The following is a 21,607-nucleotide window of genomic DNA, read 5'->3' on the forward strand; positions in this document are numbered from 1 at the left end:
TTCCTCGGGTCACCGGACCTCCACGCCACAGCCAAGTTGCTAACGACCGGTGTTCCCTCGGTCCTTCTTCCACGTTCGGCTTCTACTTGTTCAATTTAGGTATTCTTCTATTTTTCTCTAAAGTTGTAATTGCTAAGTTTATATAAATTACTAATTTGGAATTGTTTATGAGCAATTGAAAATATTTTTTTTCGAACGACAACTTTCTTGTATGATAGACCACCACACTATCCAATTTGGAGATTCATGTTACCCCACTCTAGCTAGACTATGTTGCCTTAACCATGCCTACGCTGGCTTCAGAGTTTGGCTTGGACGTTCACCCCGAGAAACCACACCGCCGACTGTCACTTGATAGTCGTTGTGCAAACATAAGTGCAAAACTCTCTAGCGTAACATATGGTGGGACTAAAACTCGGGTGGGCTCAGAATTCGAACTAACAACCTTAAAAGGCCAAGCTCAAATCCTTCATTTCCAATATCCACCCAAAGCGCCACAAGTAGGGATCGAACTTTAGTCTCCATTGGAGAACCCAAGCCTCCTACCACTGGACTTGAATGCTTGATTATGGTTTATTGGATATTTTGATAATGTAAATTGGAAATGATAATTGATTAAGGATTTAGAGTTTACGCCTAAATTGGAATTGGTTAACGATTTAGGGTTTGTATGTGAATTGGTTGCTTATGGGTTTAAGGTTTAAATTTTATTTTTTCTAAAATTAGAGAACTTGGAAGATAAAACGACAAAGTCATATTAGTATTTTTTTTAAATGAAAATTCCAAGAAAATGATAGTATTCGTCCAACACCAATTTCAAACAAAAAAAAAAAGAAAGAATTTATTGTATGAAATAATGTAAAAAAAAATTCGGTCATTGTATAAAATATGGCAGAAATAAAAATAAAAATTCGTTTCACATTGTATGAAATGCGGTAAAAAAAAAATTTTTTAAACCTTACCTCTGAGATTTTGGTCTAGATCCGCCACTGGTTATAAAAATAGATCCGTTAAGTTGCAAGTCTAGTCAAGCTTGGTTTGAACTTTTAATAAGTAAATCTTAAATAACTAATTAAGTTTTTTTGTTTCTTTTATACCCTTACTTTAGGATTGGTGGGTCTGTCATACCTTGCAAATTATGGTATTAATATGTCATCAATGTTAAACATAGGGCACTAAAGTTGTAAAAAAAAAAAACAAAAGAAAAAAGGAATGCAACATAAGGAATTCTAGATACATACATGCAAAAATGCATCACACAGTGTATTTCCGGAAAGACCCACCCTTGCAAAACAACTTCACTTAAAAGAAGGGAAAGTGATATGAATAGGTGATCTACACTATTGACTATACCATACCATGACCAATATCCACCATTGAATCAAAAACAAAACTATGATATATGCTACTAAAGTAAATACTAAAAACAAATACTTAGTCACTGACATGGAATTCAAAACTGTAGATTTAAATAGGCATGTGTAAGGCTAATATGTGTAAACATTCCATTATACACCTTATTCTATCCTTAATTACTTATCTAATTATTAGATATCAGATCTATAAAACTAGTAATTAAAATAAATGGTCAAATATAGCAAAAGATATCTTACATCATCAACACCCTCTAGGTGGTTAAAACTTATGACTTTAACTCCAAGTGGAGAAAAACACACCAAATAAAAAAATGACCACCAAATGTAAAATATGAATTGGTGGCCCCCTAAGGTCGGTAGTCATTTTTGGGCTTGATCAAGTCTAGTCTAATTTCAAATTATTATTTAATCCCACAATAATCCTTTATAAACCTAACATTTTTCCTAACCCATAATTAATACAAGTCCAACCATGAATTATACACGAAAATCTCCTGGACAAATTTGGAATCAGAGCTCAAGTTCGGATTCCAATTCGAAATCCGGTCCAATACATGGCTTGCAAAGAAATAAACAAGTGGGATCGAAGAAAAAAAGCTCGGTTTTTGGGTTCGTTGCTAGAGTTTTGACGTGTAGAAGGGATATAGGTGGTGGTTATGATGTTGATGTTGAAGATCATGCTGCACCTGCTACTACTCCATGTAAGTTTTGATCGAATTTTGCATTTTGTTGAAGTAATCGTTGAGAATTAAGCTTCGTGTTAGGGATTTGTTTGCTTATTGATCACGTACAGAAAATTAGTTTTTATGTAGTCCATGGTTGTGCTTATTGATTTAAGGTTTATGAAGTGAATTCAGTTCATGGAAGCGCACGTTGCTTTGCTCCCATGTTTGACTTTAAAAAGTCAAATGAGATTTTTTTTCATTATTTCCTGGACCGATCACTCAATACATATAATCTGAATTATATCACTAAACATTTTTTTCATATTCATTTTCTTTTATCCTCGATAGATATTATTTCTAATTTACTAATTTTATTTTTATATTTCTAATTTCCGAGTGTAATAAAGTCATAAAAATTAAAATAGTAAGAAATGTACTTGAAAATAGAACACGTAATTTGGTTTTTAACAAATTAACTGATATTAATTACCCGATATGCATAGGGCCAGGTATAGTGTAAGACACGGTTAAAAGTCGGGCATGGAAGAACTACGATTATCTGGCCCTAACCTTTATAACATTTTGAAACTACATATATGTAAATTTGATATTTAAAAAGGTATACGGTTTGACTATATGAAATCAAAGGATGATGATGACGAGCGTCCCTTAAGTTAGGCTTACGTTGGCCGAAGCAAGTTGGGCCCATTGGGCTTCATCCAGCCTACATTCCCTCCACCCTTGGTGCAATACTCGATGCAGAAATTAGGATTATGCTCTATTAAGTACTAAACTAGGAGGGTGCAATCTTGACGAGTTGACTCGTTGAACTCGAACATGACCCATATATATTCATGTTAGAGACATTAACTCTAACTTAACACTTAAAATTGTGTAACTTGAATATAACTTATTTAATCTATTAATCATGTGACAACTTTATTTTCATGTCATATCAAAAATTGTCTCTTGAAAAGAACTTGTACATGTGATGACTACCACACAAAATTTATGATGTTATTTTAACTGGTCTGGTTTACTGTTTTGGATTAGTTATTTGGTGTAAACAAACAAAACAAACAAATGTATACGTACCGAAAATAATCTCACTTATAACAAACCATATTTCTAATTTGGGTGGGGATTAGCTATTTTCTGTAAGTTTTACAAAAGGTTTTTTTTTTCAGATTTAACACATAAGTCTTTGAGACGCAACAAAACTCTTAACCCCTCTGCTTCCTCTAAACATTCAAAGACCTCTAATGGACAACAAAGTGTAGATGAATTATCATTTCAAGATATTTCTAAGGCGACTGGAAATTTCTCGGCTACAAATATTATCGGGGAAGGAGGATTTGGTACCGTTTATAAGGGAACATTGCGAAATGGATTCGTCATTGCTATAAAACGTGCCAAAAAGGTTACTTCTCTTTTACATATTTTGACCTTTTTGTTATTGATAGCCTAATAATATATCTTTGTTTTTCAAATTATATTTTTTGTTGTAATGTTTGTCCCTTTTGAGTTTTCTATGAGAAGTTCAGAAATTATACTCTTGAGGTTGAAAATAATTAGATTTGTGGGTAGGTATATCTAAAATCGGTTTAATAAACAAGTCATACTCTGGTTGACTTGTTCAACATGTCAGCTCATGCAAGTCATTATTACAATCTGTCTGCTTAGTAAACACGTTTACAACTTGATTAGTACTGCTAGAGGTGTACGTTTTGGATTTTTTTTTTTTTTTTTTTTTTGCTCGAGCCGGTTCTGGTTTGGTTATCAGAAGTTGGAACCGGTTTTTATATGATCGGTTTAGTTCTAGTTCGGGTTTTTAACTTGATTAAAACCTGTCGGTTAAAAAAATACCATCAAGTTATAAGCATTATTAAACGGATAATTTGTAACTTTGTTTTTCATAATTTTATTTTTTTATGACAGGAAAAATATGACAAAACGACAGCAACAGAATTCAAAAACGAAATACTAACATTATCAAAGATTGAGCATTTAAATCTAGTCAGATTCTATGGGTTTATAGAGCATGAAGACGAGCGTATAATCTTAGTTGAGTATGTTCCCCATGGAACCCTTCGTGACCATTTAGACGGTAAGACATCCATCCCCTTTCCTAATAAGGGCAATTTCGTCTTTTCACATTGTTTATAATAATAATATATTTGTTTTCAGGTACACGTGGAAACGGGCTTGAAACGGGAGAACGCCTAGATATACTGATCGATGTAGCTCATGCTGCGACATATTTACATACATATACAGGTGCTTAATAATCTTGATGCCATACTTAGTAAAAAATAGTTAACAATCTTGATGCTGTTCTTTAAATTATAATAATAATTAACAATCTTGGCGTGGTTCCTAAAAAATAATCTTGATGTCATTCTTAAAAACAATAAATAACAATCTTGATGCCCTTGTTAAAAAAGTAATAAACAATTAATCTTGATGTCACACTTAAAGAAATAAGTGATGTAATTCTTAAATAATAATAGTAGTAGTAATAGTATTAATAATATTTATAATAATAAGAAGAAGAATAATTACAATCTTGATGTTAACATTCTTGAAAATGTTATAGAATATCAAAAACTCTGATTAACTTTCTCTTGTGTAAAATGTTGCAGATCAACCAATAATCCATAGAGATATAAAATCGTCTAATATACTGATTAATGATAAACTACGTGCAAAAGTGACTGATTTTGGATTTGCACGTGTAAAAATTGAAGATCCTGAAGCTACTCATATTTCTACGCAAGTTAAAGGAACTGCGGGCTATCTAGATCCTGAATACCTCAATACGTATCAACTTACCGACAAGAGTGATGTTTATTCGTTTGGAGTGTTGCTTGTGGAGGTGGTAACGGGAAGACAACCCATTGAGTTTAATAAACCCGCGAATGAGAAATTAACAACAAGATGGGTAAGTACATTGTTTAAAACATTTTTACATTTGATATGGAGTTGGTCCTAATTCACTAATTTGTGTTTGTAAGTTGTAACAACCAGATAATAGTAAGTGGGCTAGAAAAAGGCTCAACTTAAGATGGGCTTTGATCCGTCTTAAAATGTGTGAATCGTGCATTTCTTTAATTTGCAGATTTATGTAGTCATTTTAGGGGCGTAACGAGCCGAATTCAACCCAGCTTCTTTAACTAAATAATTCATGTTCAATCCGACTTGTTTCAAGCTCATGTCTAAAACTTTAGCTTGGCTCGTGAGTAATTTTTCAAACTTGAGTGTGGCTTGGGTATGAATGGTTTATTTTCTATTAACTTTAATTATTTTATATGCGTGCGTGCGATTTTTTTAAACTTTGTATATTTATTTAAATAGTGTGTTTGGACTTTAGTTAAGCTTGGAAGTCCAGTCAAGCTTTGTAGATGAAACTCAAGGCTTGGGCTCGTTTAGACATAACTCAAATCCGAGTTTTTAACAAACCAATCTTGAGTAGCTCACGAGCAGCGTTTACACTCGTAACTATGTAACTTCAATTTTACCATACCTCCTAAATTTATATTTTCTTAATTACATAAAAGGAAATTAAATATCAAATATAACCTTCATTGTGTAGGCAATGCAAAGACTAAAACAAGGGGAAGTGGTGCTAGCAATGGATCCAAAGCTAAATAGGAACCCGGCATCCATGATGGTCGTTGAAAAGGTGTTGAGACTTGCCCGACAATGTGTAGCCCCCACGAGACAATCTAGACCGTCCATGATGCAATGTGGGGAGATCTTGTGGCGAATCAGAAAAGATTACCATGAACAAAATGATGCTATGATTGCAAACCATTTCAGACAGGTGCCTGAAATTGATGCTAGAAAGAACCGTCGTGAGTTTTTCGGTCTTGAAGATAGTGGCAACCAGAGGCTTCAATCTGTATAGAAATTGTATGACATATATAAAGGTTTTGTATGTGGAGTATTTGTTTACTTTTTGGTATGTTTTTACATTTGAAAATGTTTTCTTTGATCACACACACATATATAGATATTTTGGTTGATAAGTAAATGCACATATATATAATCTTTTGTATTTATGTTGATTAGTAAAGCTTTATTAATTATTAGCATCAGGCTCATAAAAAAATGTTAAAATAATATGAATAAGAAGTTTGTAGATTTCTTTACTAGTTTACTATCCCATAACAAAGAATCGACTTGTAAACAGGCCTGTTAATTAAAAATTTCATTAATTTAATAAACGAATATATATGAAAAAGAAATTTTCATTTAGTTAAACAAATGGATATAAAGCATGTCATATTTGTTCATTTATATTCATTTGCTTATAATTTATTCAGCTCATTAACCTATCCTATAAGTTCTAATTTTGAATGGACGGGATCCTAAGAGACATTGGGAAGGAAGCTGAGTTTGAGCAGTTTTTATTCTTTCTTTTTTTTGCTTTCTTTCTTTCTTTTTTTTTTTTTTTTGGGAATGAGAGTCCCTCTAGTACCCTACTAACCAGAAAGGACAAATAAACTAGGAGACGTTGGGAAGCTGAGTTTAAGCAGTTTTTATTCTTTCTTTTTTTTTTTGGGTGAATGAGAGTCCCTCTAGTACCCTACTAACCGGAAAGGACAAATAAATCACAGTCAAGGCCGGGTAGATAGCCGGAGAGTGAGCAAGTTGAGGTAAGCGGGATTCGAACCCTTAACCTTGATATTAAGGGCATGGGTGCTCTACCGCCATGCTACCCTCTCAGGTTTGTATGTTTAATCCTGTAATGATAAGTACTCATATTTAAAGACACAAGCTGCATTTTAACCACTACTTCAAGCTTATGTATTATTCCTCTTTTTCTTTTCTCTAGTATCTTATATGGTTAATCTTTAATACACATTTCCTTATAGTAGCAACTAATATTTGTGGCAGGGATGGTAATAAAACTAAAATTCAGTGGGAATATCATAATCCAATGGTAATATTTGTGGCCAGGAATCAGGATGGTTAATCTTTAATACACATTTCCTTAAAGACCAGATAGTTTTAAATTTTTTTATGGATATGAGGTAGGTATGGGATTTGATGAATACCCATTTACCTAACAACATACATGTTTCCCCAATTATATACATGACATGATTTCATAATTTTTCAAACAGTTTAAGTATTTTTCTCAAATAAATCCTAACAAACGGTAATAAATTCGTCAAATATTCTCGGATGATCGAAAACTTCCCAAATTTGGACAGGGACTCACTCATATAGTCTCTGATGTCCCTGAAAAGTTTCATAGGCTAACAACAAGCACGTCACAATCTGATCCTAAACAGCCCCTAAACAAAAGTTTCGGTAATACCTTTGCGGTTTTCGGTTGTTTTGACCCTTTTTTCGCTTGTCCGGGTTCTTGGACTTCTAGATAGTCTATCTACAGGTCATGTGTCACAAAACTAGGCATGTAACATCAATCATCCAGCCTTGAAACAAGCGGTTTCGATTAGGGTTTCAAATCGAGTTTTTAAACCGTAAAACGCGATTTAAATCTCCTAATCCGTGTTTATGGCCAAAAAGGTTATAGATTCTGATTTCTAACCATGTTTAGGATCAAAATATGTTTTTGGATCATTTTGAAGGTTTTTGCATGATTAGATGTAATTTTTTATAATCAAACATTAATTTTCATGTAATGATCATGTTTGAACCTAGTTTAAATAATCAAAATTGGACTTTTTACCTTTGGGGTTTTGGTTGGAATGTTAAAGAAGAGAGCAAGATGGTGTTATTCTCCAGAATTTGAAGTTCATATTTGTAAAAATATCTTAAGGATTTGCTTAAATGTAAAGAAAGGTAAAAGGGGGGATTCCCCATTACTTGCACTCGCCCCATTTGTGGGGTCCCTTGGGCCCCACTTTGGTCCGTTTGTCTGGTTTTGTATGCCCGAACGTGAAATCCCGAGTCTAAATTTATTTTGGGTTCGGTTTTTGGCAAGAAAAATATATCAGGGGCTACACACAGCGCGGAAAACGAGTGTTTTTCGGCCAAATTTTTGTAAATTTAGAAAAACATACCATTTTGTTGTAAAAATCCAAAATATTTTCACGGATCATTTAAAACATCTCAATTAAGTGTTTTGTAAGTGTTTTTCGGCTTAACGGATGATACAATGCTTGTTTTGGAACTAGCTTTCGCATTTACGGTCATAGCGTATTGTTAAACGAGTATCTTTTCGTTTAACTGGTTTGCTATGTACTATGGCCATAATATTAATATGCTAGCTTCTAATAAACATATATTACTTATAGATGCCCCCCCCCCCAGGATATCCGGGTCATAACTAGACCCGTTTTGTTCTTCGTTTGTTCATTACGCAGTAAACGGTTAATCGTTTATTCGATATGTAAATACTAAGGTGTATCTGATTTTGTATCAAATGTCATAGAAAGGAGGGTGGCAGACCCTAATAACATATGTGAAAGGAGGGTGGCAGACCCTAATAATATCTGTGAGGCTATAGGATGAAAGACTCTTTTAAAACATAGAGATAATTATGTATGTATCAGTGAGCTAAAACCAGAAAGTATGAAAGAAATGTAAGTACGAAAGTATGAAAGAATGTAAGTATGAAAGTATAAAAGTATGAATGTATGTATGTAAGAATGAAAAGTAAGTAGGTTAAGTATGAAAGATATGTCTTCGGATACATATATACATACACACACACATACATACATACATACATATGTGTGTGTGTGTGAATGTAATGTATGTTGCCTGATTAATTAACTAGAACTCACTCAACGTAGCTGACTTTTAGTATGCACGCATGCAAATAGGTTAAAGTAGTTGGCTTGAGAGACACACATAGCATGAACTGAAGAGACTGGCATATGAAGAGGGATTGCTATGATGTTTTATTTATGGTGTTTTGAGTTATGTTTAAAAAAATATTTGAATGTTTTGTATTTAATGGTTGACTTTTAGTTATTCCTCGAAAAGTTTTAATTCACTATGACATTTAGAACTGTGTTTATGAGTAAATCCAACATCCAATGTAGGGCGCCGGGGTCGGGGCCTTACATGAGGCTCAGATCAAGATCAATGAAGACCTTGCAAGCAAATACCTGGCCGCCGTTGAGCTGATGAATATGACAGATCAAGATGTAGTTGATCTGAAGAGGCATGTGAAGAAGATATTTAGAGGACGGGAGGATTCTGATGATAAAGAAGACGAGGGTAAGAAGAAGAAAGGATAGTCTGTAATGGCTGGTCCTGCAACTAGAGGTAGTGATGGTGGTGTTGGTGGTAGCGGAGTTGGTGTTGTTGGTGGAGATGCTATGGTTGTTGGCACAGTCGTTGGTATTGAAACTTTTGCCGGTGATGATGAATATGATAGTGTTGTTGTTGATGATGATGATGATGACGACGATGACGCGATGACGAATAGCGATGATGATGATGACAACGATGAATGAGGATGACCATGATGATGATGATGATGACGATGACGATGATGAAGACGGTGACGACGATGATGATGATGATGACGACGACGACGTTGATGACGATGACGAAGACGAAGACGAAGATGATGATGATGATGATGATGATTATGATGACGGTGACGACGATGAGGACGATGATGATGACGACGACAACGATGACGATGACGATGACAATGACGACGACGACGACGATGATGATGATGACGACGACGACGACGACGATGATGATGATGGTATTGGTAGTGTTAGTGAAGCAGGTAATCAATCTGCTCCACAAGATGATGTTGTTCGAGATGATCCCTCGGCTAGTGATGCAGCAAAGGAAATAAGGGGCCATGATGCCGCACTGGATCAACCCTTTAGCTCTATTTTTTATGTTGATTCTTTGTCAGGTACTCAAGCGCAGGCTAAAGGGACTGGACTGGGCTCTGACTATGAAAACAATTACTTGAATTATTCACCAAATCCGGATACACCTGAACTGGAAGTCAGAGATTATGTTCAAGTTGCTACTAACGATCAAGCTTTATCTACTGTCGTTGTTGATCCTACTACTGATGCTGCTCAAATGCTAGAGACAACAAAGAGGAAGTGGCATTGTCTTAGCAGATGTGGCAGTGTTCGTTGTAAAAATTACCCATACCATGACGACTCTCATATTTTATATAGCAAGTAGCATGTTGATAGTGAATCATGGGCCATTAGGCGAGGAAATGGAGACCTCACCTAGCTACATCACAATGAGATGCATACACTATCTCACCTTGAGATGAACTACTTCAGAAGAACTGCTGGTGACGACATTGGTGAGAAGAAACTAGAGGGTTGGTTCAAAAGGCATATGCACAGAGAATCAAAGAAGGGCTACCCCAACTTCAGCTTAATATGGGAAGAAGCTACAAGCATCCCACTGAGACTAATCCCGTCCTGGAAAGGGGTGAAAGGCATGGAGGTACAAAATGTTTAAAGACGGGATAGAGATCTATCATGGAGAACCGTTTGAGCCTAGCTTGCTTCATGATTTCCTCTGCTAGGAGTTTGATAATAATAATAATAATAATAATAATAATAATAATAATGGTGAGGCGGTAATTCGTTGCAAATCCATGCATCCTCTACGTGTATTTGACGAGCATGAGTTGATGGGTCTAAGCAAGGTTGACTTGCTGAAGTTGTATAAGTCTCCTATGCGTACACTCGAAGATCACGGGAAAGAAAACACTGATGAAATAGTTGGAAAGTTCAACAAGTTCGTTCGCTATGTTCTTGAAAACCAACTGTTTGACTGTGACTCTCCTTTCGAGTACGAGACGAATTGAACATGGAAGCTACAACATATACTAAAATACTAAAGGGAGATTGTAGAGCCCATTTTGTTTATTTAAGTCTTTTGTATTTGTTCGGTTATTTCACGATGTATTAAGCTAGCTTTCGTTTAGTTTTTGTATGTTTGGACCCAAGGCTTTGTAATGAATATAGCCCACTGGGCGATGAAAAATGAAAGAATGGGTGTATGGAACTTGCACTATAAACACTGCAAGCTTCCATGCACAACATAACCTTTTGAAAAACAAGTTTAACTACTCCCACTTTCTCTCTATCTTATCCACTTCTTTCCATTTTAGGTAATAACAAACGAACTCAAGATCCGAGATCTCGGTTGCTTGTGTGTGATTTCCGCTAGCACACAAGTAAGATTGATTCAAGAACAAGTTGTTAGATCCATTCTAAGGACCTACACCATGTGAGGTCGTTAATTTGGTGGCTTAAACAAGTGCATTTGTTAAATTTGTAACTATTATGATTTCAGTCACATGAATAGCTGAAGGTGCAGGTCTTAAAGTTTGAACACAAATATATACCCCATGGGCAGTGGCGTCGAGGGTTGCTTCAGCCCACTCCCATAATTAAATTAATAAAATATTTGGACAATAAAAATGGGGTTGGGACAAACGTTTTGTTTCGAATTCACTGTTAATTTTTTTTTTACTTTTTATTCCCCGTAAAATAACAACTTATTGTTAACTTTTATTTTCATTTTACATAAGTTTATAAAACATAAATTATCATTTTTTTTTTTATTTTGTGAGGATAGAACTCATACATCCCAAGTTTTTCGTAATTTCCACTTTCTAAAGTTGTTTGAATGTGTTGGTATTCAGGCCTTGATCACATATTAAACACACACACACACAATAACACACCGATTGATGAAAGCCCTAATCGACTCTTTTCTTATATTTAAAATAGAATACATTAAACAGAAGAACGACACACAAGCAATTAAATATACAACTTTGACTATCACATTACCAAAATCATGGTTGATTCAGGTTTGCAGGCTATAGAGATGTTTCTATGTTAGTTAAGAGACGTGTTTGCAAATGTTTGACAAATTACATAAACTCCCTTTTACTTATTTTCATAGTATGACCGGACTGACACCTAGAGGTGTCCTAGGTACCAACGGCCTCTTTGTAGAAGATCGAGCACTCTCCTCATCCTTTAAAAAGGCTTTGCAGATATATCACAGTTCGAGTTCTGACTCCCGGAATCGAGTATCTATAACTATTTTCTTCAGTGCAACGGCATTTTTCTATCACATAAGCAACAAGTTATGTCGCTTACATGACCATGATAACCCAATATTTGGAAAGGATTTAGGTGCTTATGACGGTAAGTAGCAACATTGATTACTTTCCTCTCCTTTTGATCGGTGTAAAACAAAATAGCTGCAAAAAAAGAATAATATATTTTTTCAATTTCAGTGAGACCATTTTTGGCATAGTTTTTATGCCATTAAACTAACTTGTTAACATATATACCTCAAATGTATGACTCTCTAGACTTGGACAAGATTTAGCTAATGAAGTGAACTCTAGTAAATATTCATCTTCATGAGCACCGATTGTCAAAATCAGTTTCTTGACATTTGGTAACATCGGTAGGAAACCGATCTTTAACATTTCCTGCAACAAGAAAAGGGCATCACTATATTTATGTTAATGATTATAACACATTTCAGATGAGCTGCAAACCTGGGGACGATATACAAAGAAGAAAAATCCTGCAGAGACAAAGCACCTGACGATATCTGGTTGAGTGTATTGTATTTAGACCCGCATGCACTTGACAAATGAGTTTGCTGAGGTTTGGAAAATTAGCTAGATTTAAATCTACTCCTCGACCCATGTAGTCAAATGATACAAGATCAAAATCAGATAAATGAATGGATTTCATATACGCACATCTATGTATCTCTAAGTGTTTTAATTTAATTACTAATCCACTAACACGAATATTAATCGAGTGTCCGCAGCTATGAATGGATATCGTCTTTAGATAGGGAGAATTTGTTAAAAGTTCTTGAAAATTTTCTTCCGTCACATTAGCATCTCCACAATTGTAGCATTTGAGGATGGCCATTTGAAAAGCTGTCTCGTCTTTCTATGGATCAATCTCAAAGGGAAGTTGTACTTGAAGGGAGAACACAAATACCCATGACTTATCCCAGATTTTGAAGCAGAAAACCAAGAAAGAAAGAGCGATGCTTTTCTGTCATATTCTTGTAAGTCCTTAACCACAAGATAATCAAAATATGTTTACTTGCGACTAATATTTACCTTTTGATTTTTAAAAAATCAAATACGTGCTAAAAACAAGAGGATATGTGGATGTAAAATAAGAAAAACCTTACAATGAGATCTGCTTAAAGCAGACGGAAAAAATGAAGGCGTCGTTTGGAGATGATGGTGGAAAGTGAGACAGCGGCAAGTGGACCGGAGCTTGTTGTTTGTAGAAAACGATTATACTGGAAATAGTTATGCTAGAGTTGGTTATGTTTGAACTTATGTTAGTTTTAGCTAGTATCCAGACTTAAATTATAAGGTTGTCTGGTTTTAGTTTCAAATAGTATTTTCCGGTTCAGACAATGCAAAACTGTAAACCCAAAACCGAAAAAAGCGAAAACAAACGGTTTTGAAAAAACCAAAAACAGAAACTTTGGTTTTCGATTCAGTTTTAACCCAGAACCGCAACAAACCATACCACGCACACCACCAACATATAATAGGCATGACCCATTAATCTATGGGCCTATTGACCCATTACTAGTGAACAACTCGAACAGAATGGCATTAGAATTTACCTCTTTGAATCGGTAATCCCCAAAGCGCTATAAACAATCAACATGTTATATTTTCCTCCTATTGGATTAGCCAAATCTGAATAAGTAACACCAAACGTAATATTTGAAATGGATAAAACAAGTAAGAGATGTAACACCCTCACTATTTTATACGCATCAAATAAGGAACCCCAAAAAATCCGTTACAATTTTTTTTATTTGTATACAGATCTAAGATAGAACATGAATGTAGTAAAGATAAAATTCTTGAAATACTCAAAAAAATGTAATCGATAATAGTTCTCTTCATTTTTCAAACCGATCTGAATATGTTACATCGACACAAACAAAGTCTATGGATATATGTCCATAAGAATACCAAAACTAAAAGCATTCGCAGTCAATACTTTTGAAAGCAAGCAATGATTTTGAAATATGTAAAGAAAGATTTTGAACCTGATTAGATCAAACAAAATTAGAAGTACTTACATCACTACTGAATAAGATGTCATTTTTTAGGAGCGAGATTTGGATGGGATAGAGAAGCAAGGGTGCGGCTGAAAGCGGAGTTAGATTCATTTAAATAAAAAGACTTGTAACCCTAATCCAAAGTTTTCTATAACCACCCATGGCGGCTGAAGTTCGTTAAAACATAATCAATTGGTTAGGACCCAAGCCCTAAAACTTTTAGGCCCAAACTCAAAAAAAAATGTTTACATAAGCAGCTTTCGCTCTTTGGATCCAAATCAATTAATCAAGCCCATTGGCAGGTGTGGACACACGTGTATGTTACGTTCCCAAGTCATTTTTATGAAAAGAAGTTGAAAGAAATTGAAGGAAACACAAAAATATTTGTGCTCAAGAGTTTCTTTAATGAATGTAAGTGGAAATGGAAAGAAAAAGAAAGAAAAACCTTTAACTTTTAATAATGTTTCCTTCCTCTTTCCTTCCAAAATAGACGAATTTGTAAAGAAAGTTTTGTAGCAACATGATATTTTTGTGCTAAAAATGGCAATTTTAAAAGTCCAAAGGCCAAACTGTATATAAACCAAAGTTTAGTGTTTAAAATTTAATTATGGAAAAATGACTTGGCGGACCGCTAGCATTTTCCTGACGCGGTCCGCTAAAGATCAAATTGGTGGATAAAGATTCATTAAAGCGTGACTCGTGTGGATGATTCATCACACCCGGTAGTCTGCCAACGGCTAGAAAAACATTGGGTCTACACAATTTGGCGAAAAAATGACTTGGCGGACCGCCAAAATTTTCCTGACACGGTCCGCTAGGGATCAAACTGGGTGGATAATGATTTACCAAAGGCGTGACTCGTGTAGATGATCCATCACACCCGACAGTCCGCCAGTGGCTGCATAAACATTGGATATACACAATTTGGCACATGGCTGATGGTTCACCATGCGGCCCAATGGACCTCCAAATTCCCAAAAGTCCCTAGGAGTTTATGAACTCAGCAATAAATAGTAAGTTTAGGTTACTCATTTGGACATCCCAATCCCGAGAGCTGTATCAATTTGCGTGGTGACGTCCAATCTCGAGCCCGAGTTGTGTTCCCGAACCTTGAAGGGCATTTCGTGTATCCGAAGTTCCATATTCGTTTAAACTAAAGTTTTTCCCAATCACCGAAGCCATTACCCGACCAAGTAGCTAGTTATTAAGCTTGTTATTGTAATGGTTGTTGATTTAGGAAATTAGTATCTAAGTGAAGACCTTAGACGAGGTTATAGTCAAACCTCTTAAAGTTAAACCATCGGTATTAGATAAATACTCAACGGTTTTGACAAACATACGCTATTTCAACATGAAGAAACATCACTTTTTAATGAAAGAATAATGACTAGTCAAACAGAAGGCCAAAGGCCTGTCTGTTATGATAATCTAGCTATTAAATGATGATTTTAAAAATAGTTTAAAAATGATAAAACGAGGTTAACTTTTTTAAACAAAGTTTGAAATTATGAAAATCAAGCCCACTAAATGTATGAGATTAGATCACGTAACTAATCTAACTATTGAAACAACCTATTATGACATTAGGTCAAGGAACATAATCAAGTGTCAATGTTATCGACAATGATTATCAAATTACAATAAAGTGAATACATTTAATCATTTTAGAACGTCAATACGATCAACCATGTAAAAGGTTATTTACTCTTATAGAGCTATGGATGTTTATCCATCTTTAAAGAGTGAGAAATGTAATTTACAAAGAGTTTGTTCAAATCCTATAAAATGTTTTGATGCGAGGCGGTAATTAAATACTCAGGCTGGTATACACACATGTCTGAATCATTACATATATGCACAGTGGGTGCATTATGGTAATACTCGTCATGGGGCACATAACTGTCCCTGAAGTGGTTTGTGTATATGTTTCGGTGAGATGCGATTGAGAGCCACCGAGTCGTTGAATGCTATTGTGTTATGTCTTAACAAATTACGAAAACATTTTTGAGTCAAGTCAACGTTATTCACTAGCATATAGCTCAAGTATTTTCAAAAGTGTTTTTAGGTAACCAGAAATAAGTATACAGACAAGGATAGATACTGAAGGAAATGAAGATTCCTGGGAATAGTAGATAGCTTATCTCAGCTCATTTTGTGAACGAAATCCTTGTAAATTCTATTTTGAACAATAAATTAGTAAACATTAAAAGGTAATTAATTCCCTATGTTATAAAATAAATATTTGAAACAATATTTCCACTAAATAATACAAACTTTGATAAATTGACAAAACCGGTATCAATTGTTGGCCACACGAATAGACCCCAAGGCCAAACGTGACAAGTAATTTCCCTTCAAGGTTTCATATACACAATTCAAGGTTTCAGATATTAGTTTAATCAAAAGTTTCGTTTAAATTGTTAAAAGAGTTAAATGTCATTTTAGTATCTGTGATTTGTCTAATTACACAACTATAGTACCGTTTTTGAATTTATTGCAAATTGCTACTTCAATTTTCTAAAAATTTCACTTTTAGTACTTTTTCTAACCTCGTCTATTTTATCCATTAAGTTAGGGGTAAATTAGTAATTTTGATTATTTTATGTATTTTATCTTTTGAACTAAGTGTCATTTTCATAATTTTGGTTTGTTCAATTATGCAACTTTAGCACCATTTTTGAATATATTGCAACTCGATACTTTGATTAGTTTTGGATAGACAGACAAACCAAAAGGGATATTACATATTACAATTAAAAGGTAACTAAAATACATGATAGAAGATGAAAACAACCATGAAATGTATAACATATTTTTTAGACTTTTGTTCTTGATTGCCAATTTACTTCTAGTAGCTCAAGATCCGAGTTCATCTTAGCCATTTTTCTTGCATTTTATTTATGTGCATTGATTTTTTTTCAAAAGTTCGGGTATGATAGCAGTAGCTCTTTAACACATAGGAGGATCAAGCCAAATAACAATCACACAACTTCGTATCTCTTAGTATAACATCAATTGAACTTGTAAATGAATGACGGTTGACGAATCACATGGGCAGAACAATATATTGCAATTCATTGAACTTGAAGATGAACAATGGTTAGGGTTCGAAGGATCAATGAGCGCGAGGAGGGGGCTTGATTGGTTCATTTAGGGTTAGAGATGATCTTTTAATTGTAGTATGTAATGTCTCTCTTGGTTTGTCTGCTTATCCAAAACTAATTAAAGTATCCGGTTGCAATAAATTCAAAAAATAAAGTACTAAAGTTGCATAAATGAACAAACCACATGTATGAAAATGACACTTAACTCAAAAGAGAAAATAAATAAAATAATCAAAATTACTAATTTACCCATGAATTAACGGACAAAATAGACGGGTTTAGAAAAAAAGTGCTAAAATTAAAAGTTTTAAAAAAGTGAGGTAGCCATTTGCAATAAATTCAAAAACGATACTAAAGTTGCATAACTGAACAAACCACATGTACTAAAATGGCACTTAACTCATTTTATTATTATTTTAAGTATATACGGCATATAATATATCCAATTACATTCCTAGTTCCTACCATATCGATTAATTTTAGACATAATTACAAAGATTGTCCTTTATGCTTGTACCAAATTTTAGTGATTGTCCTTTATCTTTAAAATGGACATGATTTATACCTTATGTTTCCAAATACTACACCATTTGTTATTTGGCTCTAACCCGGTTAATTTTTCTAGCTAAATATGGTCATGTGCTTTGCACAAGAGGGCAAATTGGTAATTTTATAATTTATTTAAAAAAAACATTTTTATAATTAAAACTAAATATGTATATTGCTGAAGTCATCTCTTTAAGGTAAACTACAAACAGGTCTCTCAAAAACCCTCTTTCATTTTTAAAGTTCATCCACCACCATCAACCCACCATCACTACCCACCCCCATGCTACTATCTACCACCAACCAACCTCCAACAAACACCACCCTCCGACAATCACCACCCTCTTCTCAACCTCCGACAGCCAGATTCGGCACCACATCTTCGCAACCTCCGGCAGCCAGATCCGATGTCAACTTGTACAATCAGAAACCGATTGAGGCATTGAGAATAATGCTTACGGAAATAGCTTCAATCACGGTGGATATGTGGCATACAACATGCTGTGGATATAAATCCTAACACTAGGTTTGGCTCTTGTAATAACGAAGTGAAAGGGAGGGGTGGTCGTTTTGCATATCTGACCTTCCAAATCCCTACACCATAAAACCAACATCGCCAATCCGCAACTATATATCTCGTGCACCAACATCACTGTTTATTTCGTTAGTTCATTTGCAACCCTAAACGAAGCCTTGGCACCACCACCATTGCAAACGAACCGTTGTACACATTGTAGCTTGCAACAGTCCCAAATGATGGCCTTTTAATTGTTCATCTACAACCTCAAACTAGCCCTAAATAATAGTTGTGGTTGTCTTCTTTGATTGGATTCAACTACCAACCCTAATTGTTGCCAAATCCGTGTTTGCTAAAGTCCGATTTAGATAGGCAAGTAAGGTTTTTCATCACTTTATATTCGAGTAAGTGATGGCAGGGTGTATTTCTTGTACATTATTATAGTAATATGTTCGTTTTAGTTTAATTATCATGTAAACATTGGTACTTCAGGCTTGCTTTTGTATTTCAGGTGTGTGAGCATTAAAGACACTAATTGGAGCCTTTTACAAGCTTGCTTGAAGTTTGGGGGAGTTCGGAAATGATTCGCAGACGTTTAGAAGTAAAACAGGCATATCCTGGGCTAGAAAATGAGTTACGGGACCCATAATATATGAATTTCAAGTTTCTCGACAAGGCTAATCTGAATATGAGGTTTTGTTTCTTCGTGCAATGCGAACTGGGGGTCAAAAACCCTTTGCGCTACGCGAAGGGGCTTAAAACAGAAAAAAACCCTAACCGATACATAATCAGTTTTTTAGTCCCCATTCAATTTATCACTTGTTCCAGGAGCCAGAGAAGAACCCTAGGATGATTTTGCATCATCACGGAGCCCTCGGTTCATCAGATCATCAAATGCTTTCATCCTTTCATCAGATTAGCGAATTCTTCGTGATGTCGATGCTAGGCTAAAACAATTGTATTCACTTTGGGCTAGGGTTTTGTGTAAACTCATTTTGATCAGATTCTATGACCTTTAATGATTAAGAACATGGTTGAATGTGTTATTTGATCTTGTTTTACTTTACCAACTGATTGTTTAAGCAATTTATGTTTTTGGTTATCAAATCTTACATCAATTACTTGGTTGTGTTCATCAACATTTTGGACTAGTTTCTTGTGTCATTTAACCAATAATCGTTAGTCATTACTTAATACTTTATTTTCATAACATAAAACTAGTAATTGGGTAGATCGTGTTCAGTTGTGTCAACAATTCGGATAGAGTTTTTTTTGTCATCACAACTAAACTAATAGGTCTAGCAATTACTTCGCGATCAACTTAAATGAATACGTGATTACTTTGTTATTGCATTACCTGAACCTAAAGTGAATCACCTTTTCTCATAATTTTTTACAACTTTAAAAGTAATTGTATTGTTTTCAAAACATCTTTCTAAACTGCTTAACATCATCCGTCCGTCTAGTTAATTAATTTAAGTTATGAGTCGAACATGCACTTTGCATTGATTCCCTGTGGAGACGACTTTACTTACCCATACTAGTTATAGGTATTTAAGTTTTATAAATACTTGTTTCTTATTAGAGCACGATATCTACATCCAAATGGCGCCGTTGTCGGGGAATCAGCGCTCAAAGTGCTAGTTTAGTGTTTTGTTTACTTTTAGTTTTATTTTATTTTTGGCAGCTTTACGCTTATTTGTGTGTCTTATCTGTGTAGGTAACTACACGATGACGTGGAGTTGGGTCTATGACCCACATGAAGGATATAAGGCCGTGGAGGATGATGACTCGTACTATCCACATTCATATTGTGAACCACCTTTAGCGAACTATGAGTTACATAATTAAAACCAAAGGAACTTCAACCAGCAGGATCGCAACATGCTATACCAAAATTATTCACCACTGCCACCTAATGATCTGGGTTATTATGAGCCAGCTGATGAGTATGATAGTGATGGGCCCGAAACGCCAACATTTATAAGTTGTCAAAAGGAGGAGGATTGTTACTACCATGAACACTCTCAACCATCATATGAGGATCAAGAAGAGTATAATCATGAGGATGTGAGCACTAAATTGGATGCATTGATGATGCTAATGAAAGAAGTGATGGAGGAGAGAAAAGAGTTAAAGGAAAACCAATAAAGATCAAATGCTGCCCATGATAAGCTAATAAGTCAACTATTTGAAGATGTGGCTCAAAGTAAACGAGACCGAAAGCAACTAGCTAGTGATGTTGTGGTTGATGATGAAGCGATAGAAGAGGATCTTGATCTTTCAGTGCATAAAGTCGAGGAGGAGGTTGTGGAACATAATACTACACCAACTCTGTCAGTTATTAAAGAGTCAACGAGTGCATTGGTTGTGGTTGAAGATGACAATATAAAGGGAGAGAGTTCGGATCATTTGGGGCATGAAGTTGTATGCTTAGACCCGATTGAAGACACAACGACCTTTAAAGAACCCGATTTGACTTAACGATAAAATTTAATGAGGTTAGTGTTAAAGGACAAACGCTGTTGAATTTGGAAATATAAAGAGTAAATTAATCAATTTTGAAGATAAAGAACAATTACTGAAAATTGGTACAAACATAAAGGACAATATTGTAATTATGTCTTAATTGTAAGTATATACGTTACATAATTTTTTTAATAATGTTTGGAGCAATCCTCAATATTCGAACGAGCCTTCCTAAGACTGGATGTCAACCGTCCATACTGTTTTTAACACTCCATACTTGACTCACCCAGGAACACCATTAAGGAGAAACCCCACCACTTTGGGAAAACCCCATTGAGTCAGATTTTGAACCTCATATTATAAAGATCTCAAGCCTTAACTATCACTCTCATGTTATTGGACCATAAGATCAATTGGTACGTTACATAAAGCTTGAAACATACCTTCCATTTTACGTGAATCGCTCATGAATCTCAACCTCAGTGCTAATTAGAAGAACTATACTATTAAGGAGGTTAATGGGGGCTACGTTGTCGACAATGGTGTTGGAATTGTTTCAGATGCATAATTGTTTAGGGATGGAGTCGTCGAACGAAGGTTGCAACTTGCAAGAAGCCTTAAGTTAGGGATGAATCATGGTCGCCAACTGGGGCAGAGGTTAAGGCCAAATGGATTAAGGGAAGCGATGCTTGAGATTAAAGCATAGGTTAGGGTATATTGCATATAGTTGTTTACTCTATAGACTTCAGGATTAGGAGGCTGGCATATTATTTTTTTAATTCAAAATATAAACAAGCAATTAACTAGTTAACATGTATATAACTTATTAGAACACAAGTTAAACAGGTCAACCAGTTTAAGTCATAA

At 34.9% G+C, this 21,607-nt stretch overlaps 1 protein-coding gene across 1 annotated transcript; it reads left to right on the forward strand.

Moving 5' to 3' along the window:
* Window positions 1–1,848: 1,848 nt before the first annotated feature.
* On the forward strand, window positions 1,849–9,261 carry LOC143556466 (calmodulin-binding receptor-like cytoplasmic kinase 2). The gene is made up of 7 exons (XM_077045774.1): window positions 1,849–2,077; window positions 3,229–3,461; window positions 3,980–4,148; window positions 4,229–4,318; window positions 4,684–4,982; window positions 5,634–5,942; window positions 9,064–9,261. The coding sequence occupies exons 1-7, from the start codon at window positions 1,849–1,851 to the stop codon at window positions 9,259–9,261; spliced, it is 1,527 nt and encodes a 508-aa protein (XP_076901889.1).
* The last annotated feature ends 12,346 nt before the right edge of the window (window positions 9,262–21,607 follow it).

The sequence above is a fragment of the Bidens hawaiensis genome, unplaced genomic scaffold, assembly GCF_021521415.1.
Source record: "Bidens hawaiensis isolate Kalapana, Puna unplaced genomic scaffold, B.hawaiensis_p1.1 tig00018576_1, whole genome shotgun sequence".
In the NCBI taxonomy this organism is placed as follows: domain Eukaryota; kingdom Viridiplantae; phylum Streptophyta; class Magnoliopsida; order Asterales; family Asteraceae; genus Bidens; species Bidens hawaiensis.